This window comes from Oncorhynchus tshawytscha, linkage group LG10 (genome assembly GCF_018296145.1).
Source record: "Oncorhynchus tshawytscha isolate Ot180627B linkage group LG10, Otsh_v2.0, whole genome shotgun sequence".
Classification (NCBI taxonomy): Eukaryota; Metazoa; Chordata; class Actinopteri; order Salmoniformes; family Salmonidae; genus Oncorhynchus; species Oncorhynchus tshawytscha.
The window spans coordinates 40100386-40116269 of NC_056438.1; the positions used below are offsets into that span (position 1 = coordinate 40100386).

The 15884-nt window shown below is 42.4% G+C and overlaps 1 protein-coding gene across 1 annotated transcript in view; it reads right to left on the reverse strand.

Annotated features, from left to right (window-relative positions):
* Positions 1–15884, reverse strand: part of fam49ba (family with sequence similarity 49 member Ba) — a 50307-nt gene that overhangs the window by 25942 nt on the left and 8481 nt on the right. The window contains exons 2-4 of the mRNA XM_024403517.2: positions 4573–4662; positions 2399–2520; positions 1581–1686 (exon numbers count right to left, since the gene is read on the reverse strand). Of these exons, the coding sequence (XP_024259285.1) occupies positions 1581–1686; positions 2399–2520; positions 4573–4645 (301 nt within the window). The 5' untranslated portion in view covers positions 4646–4662. The remainder of the gene's footprint in view (positions 1–1580; positions 1687–2398; positions 2521–4572; positions 4663–15884) is intronic.

Genomic DNA, 15884 nt, shown 5'->3' on the forward strand with positions numbered 1-15884 from the left:
AAAAGTCAAGGGGTGTGAATACTTTCTGAAGGCACTGTACATGGGCTCCGATACAATACAGAAATTATACGTTTTAGTTTGAAATTATTTGGTGCGATTCGGGTTTATTAGAGGAACGAATCGATGCGGTTCAATATGATATGATGCACTAACATTTGTTGCATAAGCACATTCATTTTTCATTCTAAATTTAAATCTGCTGCTGATCGAGCTCTTCAGCTGGGCCTCTCTGTGCTGTGTGTGTGTGTGTGTGTGTGTGTGTGTGTGTGTGTGTGTGTGTGTGTGTGTGTGTGTGTGTGTGTGTGTGTGTGTGTGTGTGTGTGTGTGTGTGTGTGTGTGTGTGTGTGTTGAGAACTGTGTAGCACAAATGGAATCACTACAATGTTGTTGATCCATCCTCAGTGTTCTCCCATCACAGCCATTGAACTCTGTAGCTGTTTTAAAATCACCAATGGCCTCATGGTAACATCCCTAAGCAGTTTCATTCCTGTCCTGCAGCTCAGGATGACTGTGTCTTTGATGTGTCTGGGTGGTTTAATACATCATCCACATAATAATTATTAACATGACCATAGTTAAAGAGATATTCTATGTCTGATTGGTAGATGTGTAACAATAAACAATCACTGCCCTTCTTTGATGCTTTTGAAAAGCTCTCTGGTCTTTGATGTTGACTCTGTGCTTTAAATTCAATACTTGACAGATGTTGTATGTATGGGAGACAGATAAATGGTTAGTCATTCAAAAATCATGTCAACCCCTATTATTTCACACTGAGTGAGTCCATATAAATTATTATGTGATTTGATATGCCACATTTTTGTCCTGAAGTAATTTAGGCTTTCCTAAACAAAGGGGATAAATACTTATGCAAAGACTATATTTTAGTTATCATTTATATTAATCTTGAAAATATATATATAATTCTACTTCTACTTTGAATATTACAGAGTATTTTGTGTGCATGGTTGACCAAAAAAGTACAATTAAACCCATTTGAATCCCACTTTGTATGAATACTTTTGCAAGGCACTGTAACTAGAGTGCTGATGTGCACCTTGTGTATTCTACATACTATCCTAACTCACAACAGTAAGTTGAGACCCCAACTGAGTCCCCCACCAAAAATAATAATAATAATAATTTGGAAGTTGATCCGAGGGTGTTAAAAGGGGGGACGGAGTTACCCATCCCTGCCCTAGATGCTGTCAATTGCCCAACTTATAGGCATGCCCAATTAAGGCATATCTTTTAACAACGTGATGTTGTGCTCCAAAGGAATATCTTGAAATAACATGTAGCTTGATCAAATAATCAAAATAAAAAGATGATTATGTATTAGCCTAGTGGTCATATGTATTTAGGCACATCATGTAAATTAAGTCGCAATGGATAGCCTACTGTTGCATGTAACTGGTTAGAACAGCTCATGAGGTGTCCTATATATCTGTCGACTAGGTGTGACTATTATGACTAAAGAGGCTTCATGCAAAGCTTTTATTTTTACCCATAAAAGTAGGAGTAAAATGTCTCTATTCTCAGCACTTATGACCGCTTTGGGGTTGTCAAGGCATACTTACCCAACCTCAGAGAGAACTCATAGAACTTCTTTAGTTTCCCGACCAGTGGGACCACAGCAGCCCAGGCTCGCTCCTGTACCTGGTCTTCACTTGGGTTCTGTATCGCCTGGATGAGAGTGAATGAGTGAGTGAGAGGATTCAAATGTCAGATGAAACTCCTCAATGGACCCCCTTTACACACAATGAGACGGTTTGAACAACAACAACAACAAACAAAAAAAACATTTGTAAGAAGAATTCAGAACATTTGCACAGAAAAAAAGTGATCAGAAGCTGAAGACAAACTGGCTCCCCTGTTTCCATGGCAACCCTGAACAGTAGCCTGTATCAAGCCATAATTGGCTACTGGTAATGAAAGCCATAGAGTTTGGCATAACATTTCTAAATGTCCTTTGCATTTAATTCAGTGGTATTAAAATGTTGTGCAATAGGCGACACAGGGACCCCCATCATATGTTAGCAAAATGTCCATGTCAAGAAAGCTAACCAGCTGCCAGCGGCACTTGCCGCGACAGGTACTCGTGGGAGCTTTTTCAAAGCCTGGCAGATACTCCAATGAGTGTAATTTGCTCAATATTAGAAATTGATAAATAAAGTTCACATCTTAAAAAATATGAATACTGAAGGTACATTCATAAAACTTTTTTCAAATGTTTTTTAAAAGAATATTGCCTACTAACTGCTGTACCTCAGGGCCGCAGACCTCAGGTTGAATACCTTTGCACTAAGAATGCTAAAATATTCCAGTATTTTTTCCAGAACATTTGCTAAGATTGAGGAAATTTAACCAAACTCTGGTGTTTATTAACTTAACCCACCTGTCGTATCTCTTCTCCTGCTCCGTTGTAGGACTGCAGGTCATCTAGGATAGCCAGAGCCTCCATCAGTACCTCGTTCACCTGCACCCATACTGCCCTCTCTGCCTCTGTAGGCTGGGCATCTGGAGTAGGTCAGGAAGCAATTCAGAGCAAACATTGATACAACTTTTATAGTATGTTGAAGCAAAGTGGCGCAGAGTACCAGTATTCGTCTGTGCATCAGTGAGAGCATCAGTGGGCATTTTTTGGTGTGATTCCTTTTTAGTTGTTAATTATCTCTACATGCAAAATAGACAAAAATAGTGCAGGGTAGCACTTAATAATAACATAATGTAATAAAGCATTTATAATGGATTAGTAGATAGTTTATTCATCATTTAGTAATAATTACTCCCAAATTTGTAAAGTAAATTTGTAAAGTTAGTAACCTAGGTATTCACACATTTATAAACAACTTTTTTATAGTGTTTAATAATGATTCCATTTATAAGATGTTTAATATAGGTTCTTATAAACCATTCACTAATCATTAGTTGAGTATTTTTGCGTGACCTCATCTAAATTGTGGGCTATTTATGAATACCTTATAAATGTATTGAGTGCCCAGTGTAATTTCTCACAAAACGATGGACGTGCCATTTGTAGACATTCCAGCAGTACCTGATGATCCTTAAGGATTTATTTTGAGACCTTAAGGAGCATCAGGTAGTCTCGGAATGTCTACCAATGGCAAGCCCATCTTTTTGTGAGAAATTACACTGGTCATTCAAAACATTTATAAAGTATTTATAAAGTATAAATAGCCCACACTAGATGAGGTCATACAGACTGAACTAATGATTAGTAAATGGTTTATAAGAATATTAACATCTTAAAAATTGAGTAATGATTACTAAATAATGAATAAACTATTTACTAATCCATTATACAGTACATTAAGTGGAGATATTATTAAGTGCTGCAAAATAAACGTATTACTTGATTGTCTGTACATTAGAAATAGTGTGTATGATTTCCCACCCAAGCTCGTCCCCTCACCCCAAAGGGCATGGCTACTCCCTCACCCTACTCCCCAATATCTAAAGAAAGAAAAACAGAGAGCTTTTTCCAAAAATATCAAATTATGGATTTTTTATTAGGGAAAACGTTTATTTTTTCTCAAGCCCATTTTTGCCAGCTTTTGTACACTCGGGGGTGCTCTTGCATCATTTCATCAGCAACACTGCCTTCTTGTATTCATTTGATAAAATGCATCTTGTATGGGCTAGTCTCCCCGGTCCTATTAATATGATCATTAATCCTTTTGTTGTCACGGAGCAGGTAGCTCTTTCCTTCTCTGTATCCTACCTACGCGGGCCTTCTAAAGATTATTTGATCCATTCTACCATATTTTTTAATCCCGACTCGCTTCTCTGCATTTCTCCCTCTCTCGCCCTGCTAAATCCCATAAACTAACCCTCAGCTAATTCCAAATTCTGACCTAAGCTGCAAATTCCAAGATGAGGGAGAGAGGGGGGAATAGAGAGAGATGGGAGAGGTTTTTGAAGGCACAATCTGATCCTCCAATCAGATTTCATGCCAGGTAGCATTTCCAGACCCTGCTGTGCCTTTGAAGCCCTTAAAAATATTTGATCTAAATTTGATAGGTAAGCCTGATGCTCCTATGCTTTTCGCATCCCAATCCAATAGATTCACCAGATACTCTGTGAGGAAAAAACTCCAGTTGTTATGGAAACATGGATAAATAGAACAGACTGGTATTTTAGCCTTACCATGAATTGTTGCCTTAAGAGAACTATGCAAATCAAGGATCTGAATTGAACCGGATGGAAGTCATAGGTATTCTCCAACATGTTGGACCAGAATTAAGAGGAAAAAGAGGGCCATGGATTTGATACTTTGCTAATAACATGGTTGAGTTTGTACAGGGACGAGCTGAATGCATGGAACGCAATCTTTTAGACAACTTCTAGATAACATCAGGGCTGAGGATATTTTAGGCTTGGGGACAATTTGTAGTTTAGAGTAGTCAATTCAGGAAATAAAATGAAAGTAACAAGTTTGTTTTAAATATCATTTCACCCCAATACACCACCCTACCAATACTTTTTTCTTTGGAGGAATCAGTGACGCTATAGATGTGGTGTGTGCATGAATGCGTGTAAATCACTTACTCTCAAAGTCCAGGAAGAAATTCCCTGCATTGTTGTCTATGTCCCTGGTCAACACCTTGATCAGGTTCCCCATACTGGCAAATCAAGAACCTAAACACAGGGGGGTGGGTAACATTAGACATGCATGACAGGCTCATCCTTATTTAGTACCCTCACCATTCCTGTGGGCATTGCGGGGCATGTACGTCTGTGTGATTGTGTGTCTTTGTGAGACCATCTGTCCAGAAAAACGTGCATATTGCATGACGACTTCAAGATTAACATACAACAGAGTCTGCTTGTTTGAGTGTGTAAAATGCGTGTGTGTACGTGCCTGCCTAACCCTCTCTCAGCCACCTGCTCAGTCACGATGGACACATCTGGACACCACAGAGAGCGTGACAGAAAACAGCTTGGGGACAGGAACAGGGGGAGAGGAGTGTGTGCATATGTTTGTTGTGTGTGTGTGTGTGTCAAGCATTCGTGCGACACCACATTAACTCTTCTCTCACTGCCAACTGCCACCTACAACAGGGCTTAACCTGACTAATTCATCGTAAGCACAGGGCTATACTACAAAGAAGGATCGATAAGTTAGCCAGCTAACTTGCCTAAATATTCTGAAATAACTTTTTATTTTGAAGATGAATAAGCTTGAAATGGGCATGGTTTAATTGATGTAACAAACGAAAATACATACAGTTGAAGTCAGAAGTTTACATACACCTTAGCCAAATACATTTAAACTCAGTTTTCAATTCCTGACATCTAATCCATAAACAATTCCCTGTCTTAGGTCAGTTAGGAACACCACTTTATCTTACGTATGTGAAATGTCAGAATAATAGTAGAGAGTATGATTTATTTCAGCTTTTATTTATTTCATCACATTCCCAGTGGGTCAGACGTTTACATACACTCAATTACTATTTGGTAGCATTGCCTTTAAAATCTTTAACTTGGGTCAAATGTTTCGGGTAGCATTCCACAAGCTTCCCACAATAAGTTGGGTGAATTTTGGCTCATTCCTCCTGACAGAGCTTGTGTAACTGAGTCAGGTTTGTAGACACACCTTTTCAGTTCTACCCACACATTTTCTATAGGATAGAGGTCAGGGTTTTTTGATGGCCACTCCAATACCTTGACTTTGTTGTCCTTAAGCCATTTTGCCACAACTTTGGAAGTATGCTTGGGGTCATTGTCCATTTGGAAGACCCATTTGCGACCAAGGTTTAACTTCCTGACTGATGTCTTGAGATGTTGCTTCAATATATCCACATAATTTCCCTTCCTGATGAAGCCATCTATTTTTTGATGTGCACCAGTCCCTCCTGCAGCAAAGCACCCCCACAACATGATGCTGCCCCCCCCCCCACCCCCCGTGTTGGGATGGTGTTCTTCAGCTTGCAAGCCTCCCCCTTTTTCCTCTAAACATGACGATGGTCATCATGGCCAAACAGTTCTATTTTTGATTCATCAGACCAGAGGACATTTCTACAAAAAGTATGATCTTTGTCCCCAAGTACTGATGCAAATCGTAGTCTGGCTTTTTTTATGGCGGTTTTGGAGCAGTGGCTTCTTCCTTGCTGAGAGGCCTTTCAGGTTATGTCGATATAGGACGCGTTTTACTGTGGATATTGATACTTTTGTACCCGTTTCTTCCAGCATCTTCACAAGGTCCTTTGCTGCTGTTCTGGGATTGATTTGGGGCGGCAGGGTAGCCTAGTGGTTAGAGTGTTGGACTAGTAACCGGAAGGTTGCGAGTTCAAACCCCGAGCTGACAAGGTACAAATCTCTCGTTCTGCCCCTGAACAGGCAGTTAACCCACTGTTCCCAGGCTGTCATTGAAAATAAGAATGTGTTCTTAACTGACTTGCCTGGTTAAATAAAGGTTAAAAAAAATTAAAAATCACTTTTCGCATCAAAGTACGTTCATCTCGATGAGACAAAACGCGTCTCCTTCCTGAGCGGTTTGCATACTATTGTTTGTCCAGATGAATGTGGTACCTTCAGGCTTCTGGAAATTGTTCCCAAGGATGAACCAGACTTGTGGTGGTCTACAATTGTTTTTCTGAGGTCTTGGCTTATTTCTTTCGATTTCAACATCATGCAAGAGGCACTGAGGCACTGAGTTTGAGGGTAGACCTTGAAATACATCCACAGGTACACCTCCAATTGACTCAAATGATGTCAATTAGCCTATCAGAAGCTTCTAAAGCCATGGCATCATTTTCTGGAATTGTCCAAGCTGTTTAAAAGGCACAGTCAACTTAGTGTATGTAAACTTCTGACCCACTGGAATTGGGTTTTACACATGCAATGCAGCCCAGACAATGCCCTAAAAAAACTGTGATATTCTAAATAGACAGAATGCAGCTCGTGATTACGGCATGTAATGCCGTAAGCACTGTCAGAGCCTTCCTCCTCTCCAGCGCTGCTGGAGTCTCCCGCTTGTTTAGCGCTGTCAAAGCCTTCCTCCTCTCCAGCGCTGCCGGAGTCTCCCGCCTGTCTAGCGCTACCAGAGCCTTCGTCCTCTCCAGCGCTGCCGGAGTCTTCCGCCTGTCTAGCGCTATCAGAGCCTTCCTCCATTATTGTCATTGAGAATATTAAGGTCTTTTAAATGCTGCCCAGACAGTAATTCAAACACACAGTATTTTAGATATGTTTGTAGCATACAGTAAATCCAAAATGATTGATTTTATACATGTATAGTACCAATCAAAAGTTTGGACACATCTACTCCCATTCAAAGGGTTTTCTTTCTTTTTAAAATGTTCTACGTTGTAGAATAATAGTGAAGACATCAAAACTATGACATAACACATATGGAATCATGTAGTAACCAAAAAAGTGTTAAACAAATCAAAATATATTTTATATTTCAGATTCTCCAACGTAGCCACCTTTCGCTTGACCTTTCGCAGCTTTGCACACTCTTGGCATTCTCTCCACCAGCTTCATGAGGTAGTCACCTGGAATACATTTCAATTAACAGGTGTGCCTTGTTAATAGTTAATTTGTGGAATTTCTTTCCTTCTTAATGCATTTGAACCAATCAGGTTCTGTTGTGACAAGGTAGGGGGAGTATACAGAAGATGCAGAAGAAATACAGAAGAAACTGGCCATCATGAGGACCGCCACAGGAAAGGAAGACCCGGAGTTACCTACCTCTGCTGCAGAGGATAGGTTCATTAGAGTTACCAGCGTCAGAAATTGCAGCCCAAATAAATGCTTCAGAGTTCAAGCAACAGACACATCTCAACATCAACTGTTCTGGGGAGTCTGCGTGAATCAGGCCTTCATGGTTGAATTGCTGCAAAGAAACCACTACTAAAGGACACCAATAATAAGAAGAGACTTGCTTGGGCCAAGAAACACGAGCAATGAACATTAGACTGGTGGGAAGTTTTATTTTGGTCTGAATAGTCCACATTTGAGAATGTGGGGGTGCTGTACTGGTGACACTGTCAGTGATTTATTTAGAATTCAAGTCACACTTAACCAGCATGGCTACCACAGCATTCTGCAGCGATACGCCATCCCATCTCGTTTGTGCTTAGTGGGACTATCATTTGTTTTTCAACAGGACAATGACCCAACACACCTCCAGAAGGAGAGTGATGGAGTGCTGCATCAGATGAACTGGCCTCCAAAATCACCCGACCTCAACCCAATTGAGATGGTTTGGGATGAGTTGGACCGCAGAGTGAAGGAAAAGCAGCCAACAAGTGCTCAGCATATGTGGGAACTCCTTCAAAACTGTTGGAAAAGCATTCCAGTTGAAGCTGGTTGAGAGAATGCCAAGAGTGTGTGAAGCTGTCATCAAGTCAAAGGGTGGCTATTTGAAGAATATAAAATATATTTAGATTTGTTTAACACTTTGTTGGTTACTACATGATTCCATATGTGTTATTTCATTGTTTTAATGTCTTCACTATTATTTGTCAATGTAGAAATGAGTTTTAAAAAATAGAAAATCGTTCAATGAGTTGGTTTGTCCAAACTTTTGACTGGTACTGTATATAATCTGGTCTGTCTGTTGGTCTTACAGAATAGCTTGATTTATACTGAACGTACGTATACTCTATCATATATTGACCTACTAGGCCAGAATGTGTGCAGCTAATCATGGTCTTCAGATCACCACCCTGAACCACTCATTTCTAATATGACTCCCTGTTTAAATAAAGGTTAGAACCACAATTTGATGAATCAGGTGTTACTGCTGGGTTGGAACAAAAGCATACAAAACAAAACAGAAGACAGGTGTTGGAGACTCCTGAGGGGTATACTACAAAGCAGAATCAATGAGTTAATTTTGATAAGCAACCAAAATGAACTACAGATGTTCTGGTTCGTTAAGAAAGCTTAACTTTGATAAGCAACCAAAATGAACTACAGATGTTCTGGTTCGTTAAGAAAGCTTAACTTTGATAAGCAACCAAAATGAACTACAGATGTTCTGGTTCGTTAAGAAAGCTTAACTTCAATATGTGTGTTTGGTTGTTGTATCAATTAGATCATGCCCACTTAAAGCTTACCTTTCAAAAATGTAATTAATAATATTTAGGAACATTTGCTGGCTAACTCCTTGATCCTGCTTTGTAGTTTACCCCTCTAGTCTACTGCATACCCATGTATCTGTGTATCGTTGTAGTTTACCCCTCTAGTCTACTGCATACTCATGTATCTGTGTATCTTTGTAGTTTACCCCTCTAGTCTACTGCATACCCATGTATCTGTGTATCTTTGTAGTTTACCCCTCTAGTCTACTGCATACCCATGTATCTGTGTATCTTTGTAGTTTACCCCTCTAGTCTACTGCATACCCATGTATCTGTGTATCTTTGTAGTCTACCCCTCTAGTCTACTGCATACCCATGTATCTGTGTATCTTTGTAGTTTACCCCTCTAGTCTACTGCATATTCATGTATCTGTGCCATGGAATAAAAGGGGAACGAGAGAGCACAGAAAAATGCCAAGAACAGGAGAGGTGTGATCCGCAACTTGGGGGAAACCTGTGTGAACTTGCCACCCATCGCGTGACTGTGCATGTTACAGTTTTCTTCCGTCGAAGGAGAGTCGGACCAAAATGCAGCGTGGTTAATTCGATACATCTTTAATTAAGATGAAACACGAACAATACATAAACAATAAACGTAACGTGAAAACCGAAACAGCCTAAACTGGTGCAAACTAACACAGAGACAGGAACAATCACCCACGAAACACTCAAAGAATATGGCTGCCTAAATATGGTTCCCAATCAGAGACAACGAGAATCACCTGCCTCTGATTGAGAACCGCCTCAGGCAACCATAGACTATGCTAGAAAACCCCACTAAGCCACAATCCCAAAACCTACGAAAAAACCCCATACATAACACAAAATAACCCCCCCCAAGGTGGGGACTCCCGGCCGCACACCTAAACCCATAGGGGAGGGTCCGGGTGGGCGTCTGTCCACGGTGGCGGCTCCGGCTCGGGACGTGGACCCCACTCCAACCAAGTCTTAGTCCCCCTGTAACGTGTCCTTTGATTGGCGACCCTCGCCGCCGACCTTGGCCTAATAACCCTCACCAAGGACCCCACTGGACTGAGGGGCAGCTCGGGACTGAGGTAGAAGCTCGGGACTGAGGGGAAGCTCGGGACTGAGGGGAAGCTCGGGTCTGAGGGGAAGCTCAGCACTGAGGGGAAGCTCAGCATTGAGGGGAAGCTCAGCCCTGAGAGGAAGCCCAGTACTGAGAGGAAGCCCAGTACTGAGAGGAAGCTCAGGCAGGTAGTTGGCTCTGGCAGATCCTGGCTAGCTGGTGGTTCTGGCAGATCCTGGCTGACTGGCGGGTCCTGGCTGACTGGCGGATCCTGGCTGACTGGCGGATCTGGAAGATCCTGGCTGACTGGCGGCTCTAGCTGCTCTGGCTGCTCAATGCAGACTGGCAGCTCTGGCTGCTCCATGCAGACTGGCAGCTCTGGCTGCTCCATGCAGACTGGCAGCTCTGACTGCTCCATGCAGACTGGCAGCTCTGACTGCTCCATGCAGACTGGCAGCTCTGGCTGCTCCATGCAGACTGGCAGCTCTGGCTGCTCCATGCAGACTGGCAGCTCTGGCTGCTCCATGCAGACTGGCAGCTCTGGCTGCTCCATGCAGACTGGCAGCTCTGGCTGCTCCATGCAGACTGGCAGCTCTGGCTGCTCCATGCAGACTGGCAGCTCTGGCTGCTCCATGCAGACTGGCAGCTCTGGCTGCTCCATGCAGACTGGCAGCTCTGGCTGCTCCATGCAGACTGGCAGCTCTGGCTGCTCCATGCAGACTGGAAGCTCTGGCTGCTCCATGCAGACTGGAAGCTCTGGCTGCTCCATGCAGACTGGCAGCTCTGGCTTCTCCATGCAGATTAGCAGCTCTGGCTGCGCTGAACAGGCAGGAGACTCCGGCAGCGCTGGAGAGGAGGAAGGCTCTGGCAGCGCTAAACAGGCGGGAGACTCCGGCAGCGCTGGAGAGGAGGAAGGCTCGGACAGCGCTAAACAAGCGGGAGACTCCAGCAGCGCTGGAGAGGAGGAAGGCTCGGACAGCGCTAAACAAGCGGGAGACTCCAGCAGCGCTGGAGAGGAGGAAGGCTCTGATTAGCGCTAGACAGGCGGAAGACTCCGGCAGCGCTGGAGAGGAGGAAGGCTCTGGTAGCGCTAGACAGGCGGGAGACTCCGGCAGCGCTGGAGAGGAGGAAGGCTTTGACAGCGCTAAACAAGCGGGAGACTCCAGCAGCGCTGGAGAGGAAGAAGGCTCTGACAGTGCTAAACAGGCGAGGCGCACTGTAGGCCTGATGCGTGGTGGTAGCACTGGTGGTACTGGGCCAAGAACACGTACAGGAAGCCTGGTGCGGGGAGCTGCCACCGGAGGACTGGTGTGTGGAGGTGGCACTGGATAGACCGGACCGTGCAGGCGCACTGGAGCTCTTGAGCACCGAGCCTGCCCAACCTTACCTGGCTCGATGCCCACTCTAGCCCGGCCAATACGAGGAGCTGGTATGTACCGCACCGGGCTATGCACCCGCACTGGAGACACCGTGCGCTCCACAGCATAACACGGTGCCTGCCCGGTCTCTTTAGCCCCCCGGTAAGCACAGGAAGTTTGCGCAGGTCTCCTACCTGGCGTAGCCATAGTCCCTGTGAGCCCCCCCCCCAATACATTTTTGGGGCTGACTCTCGGGCTTCCATCCGCGTCACCGTGCTGCCTCTTCATACCAGCGCCTCTCTGCTTTCGCCGCCTCCAGTTCTTCTTTGGGGCGGCGATATTCTCCAGGCTGTGCCCAGGGTCCTTTTCCGTCCAATATCTCCTCCCAAGTCCAGAAGCCCTGTAATCGCTGCTCCTCACGATAAACAGGGGGAGTTGGCTCAGGTCTGAACCCTGACTTTGCCACACTCTCCTGAGCCCCCCAATAAATTTTTGGGGCTGACTCTCGGGCTTCCTTGCCAACCGTGTTACCTCGTATCGCCGGCTCCTCTCTCCGGCTGCTTCTGCTCTCCTAAGTGCCTCCACCTGTTCCCATGGGAGGCGATCTCTTCCAGCCAGTATCTCCTCCCAAGTGTAACAACCCTTGCCATCCAAAACGTCTTCCCATGTCCATTCTTCTTTTCGCTGCTCCTGCTGTCGCTGCCTGTCACCACGCTGCTTGGTCCTGTGGTGGGTGATTCTGTTACGGTTTTCTTCGGGTGAAAGAGAGTCGGACCAAAATGCAGTGTGGTTAATTCGATACATCTTTAATTAAGATGAAACACGAACAATACAAAAACAATAAACGTAACGTGAAAACCAAAACAGCCTAAACTGGTGCAAACTAACACAGAGACAGGAACAATCACCCATGAAACACTCAAAGAATATGGCTGCCTAAATATGGTTCCCATTCAGAGACAACGAGAATCACCTGCCTCTGATTGAGAACCGCCTCAGGCAACCATAGACTATGCTAGAAAACCCCACTAAGCCACAATCCCAAAACCTACGAAAAACCACTATACATAACACAACACAAAATAAACCCATGTCACACCCTGGCCTGACCAAATAAATAAAGAAAACACAAAATACTAAGACCAGGGCGTGACAGTGCATACATGTCTGACTGAAACATGCGTCTGAATGAACATACTTTGCAAATCTAGTTGAATGCTTTAGTGGGATCCACAACAAAACATTGTGACATACTAGACAGAATGAACATTTTGTAGAGGTGTACTATTTACGCATCGCAGGTGTAGGCCTATGGACTTGTGTGCTTGAAGTACAACTCAATGCATAATTTCACCAGTTATTCAATTAGGGAGAGGCCTACATACAGTATTGTTTATTCCACCAAGGCATGCTACCACCAACTATTGAATCTGAGCATTAGCCTCCTTTTTGCAGAGGCAGGCCTGCTATGCAGCCTCTGTGTCTTGAGCTCATGTACACACAAACGTACACACACACACACGTACACACTAGAGGTCGACCGATTATGATTTTTCATCGCCGATACCGATACCCATTATTGGAGTTCCAAAAAAAGCAGATACCGATTAATCGGTCAATTTTTATATATTTGTAATAATGACAATTACAACAATACTGAATGAACAATGAACACTTTTATTTTAACTTAATATTATACATAAATAAAATAAATTTAGTCTCAAATAAATAATGAAACATGTTCACTTTGGTTTAAATAATGCAAAAACACAGTGTTGGAAAAGAAAGTAAAAGTGCAATATATGCCATGTAAGAAAGCTAACGTTTCCGTTCCTTGCTCAGAACATGAGAACATATGAAAGCTGGTGGTTCCTTTTAACATGAGACTTCAATATTCCCAGTTAACTTCTTCGAGATAGGGGGCGCTCTTTTAATTTTGGGATAAAAAACGTCCCCATTTTAAACAAGATATTTTGTCACGAAAAGATGCTCGACTATGCATGTAATTGACAGCTTTGGAAAGAAAAAACTCTGACGTTTCCAAAACTGCAAAGATATTATCTGTGAGTGCCCCAGAACTAATGCTACAGGCGAAACCAAGATGAAATTTCATACAGGAAATGGTCCAGATTTTGAATGCCCTGTGTTCCAATGTCTCCTTATATGGCTGTGAATGCGCCAGGAATGAGCCTGCACTTTCTGTCGTTTCCCCAAGGTGTCTGCAGCATTGTGACGTATTTGTAGGCATATCATTGGAAGATTGACCATAAGAAACTACATTTACCAGGTGTCCGCCCGGTGTCCTCCGTCGAAATTATTGAGTAATCTCCAGGTCCATGCGCGTTCCATTTTCTTCAGAGGAGAAAGGCAACTGCCACGAATGATTTATCATCGATAGATATGTGAAAAACACCTTGAGGATTGATTCTAAACAACGTTTGCCATGTTTCTGTCGATATTATGGAGTTAATTTGGAAAAAAGTTTGCGTTGTAATGACTTAATTTTGGGGTTTTTTCTTACCTAAACGTGATGAACAAAACGGAGCGATTTGTCCTACACAAATAATATTTTTGGAAAAACTGAACATTTGCTATCTAACTGAGAGTCTCCTCATTGAAAACATCTGAAGTTCTTCAAAGGTAAATGATTTTATTTGAATGCTTTTCTTGTTTTTGTGAAAATGTTGCATGCTGAATGCTAGGCTTAATGCTATGCTAGCTATCAATACTCTTACACAAATGCTTGTTTAGCTATGGTTCAAAAGCATATTTTGAAAATCTGAGATGACAGTGTTGTTAACAAAAGGCTAAGCTTGAGAGCTAATATATTTATTTCATTTCATTTGCGATTTTCATGAATAGTTAACGTTGCGTTATGCTAATGAGCTTGCGGCGATAATTACACTCCTGGATACAGGTTTTTTTCATAGCCAAACGTGATGAACAAAACGGAGCGATTTGTCCTACACAAATAATCTTTTTGGAAAAACTGAACATTTGCTATCTAACTGAGAGTCTCCTCATTGAAAACATCTGAAGTTCTTCAAAGGTAAATAATTTTATTTGAATGCTTTTCTTGTTTTTGTGAAAATGTTGCATGCTGAATGCTAGGCTTAATGCTATGCTAGCTATCAATACTCTTACACAAATGCTTGTTTAGCTATGGTTCAAAAGCATATTTTGAAAATCTGAGATGACAGTGTTGTTAAGAAGTTTTATGTTGTTGTTATTATTGGAATTATAGGATTTTTCTCTCTACACCATTTGTATTTCATATACCTTTGACTATTGGATGTTATTATAGGCACTATAGTATTGCCAGCCTAACCTCGGGAGTTGATAGGCTTGAAGTCATAAACAGCGCTGTGCTTCAAGCATTGCTAAGAGCTGCTGGCAAACGCAGGAAAGTGCTGTTTGAATGAATGCTTACGAGCCTGCTGCTGAATGCCGATTACTGATTGTTATGAAAACTTGAAATCGGCCCTAATTAATCGACCTCTAGTACACATGCACAAACAAAACTTTTTTTTTTTACCATGGACACTTCTACAAAGGTTTTGTAAAGGATTTATAAAATAGTAAAACGCAACTACAAAGGAGCTACTTTAGCTTCATAACCAATTTGAATGCTTGCCAAATATTGAACCTCAGCAACATAAAGCATTCACAAAAGATTATGGAGCAAACATGAAGCAAAGCAAGCATGTAACTAAATTCTTTAGGAAGTGTGTACATTATGTACAGATAATATCTAATTAACATCTATAAACAACAGAAATCTCTTTAGAAAACTACATCTTATTGACCAAGCACAGTGTTTAGAATTTTAAATCTAGGAGCTCTGAGAAGGTGTAATATTAGGCATTGTTATTGCCTAGGGGTTTAAACTCAGTGATGCACAACAGCAATAGTTGCTTTGACATTCTGACTGCCGATACCACATTTTACAATAAGTATTACGGTAAACACATTAAAGGGCACCCTCCCACTGTTTTAGTACAACGCTGAGGGATGGGGCCTGGGAAATGTAACCACTCTCAAATTCATAGACAGAGCTATTGATGCAAGGACTGACCATCCATGGGATACAAATTATAGTGTTATCCTTGTTTTGAGGCTAGACAGTGTTTGTTCACAAACAATGGAGTACAAAATGCTTATATGTTGATACACAGATACATGGGTATGCAGATGACTAGAGGGGTAAACTACAAAGATACACAGATACATGGGTATGCAGTAGACTAGAGGGGTAAACTATAAAGATACACAGATACATGGGTATGCAGTAGACTAGAGGGGTAAACTACAAAGATACACAGATACATGGGTATGCAGTAGACTAGAGGGGTAAACTACAAAGATACACAGATACATGGGTAT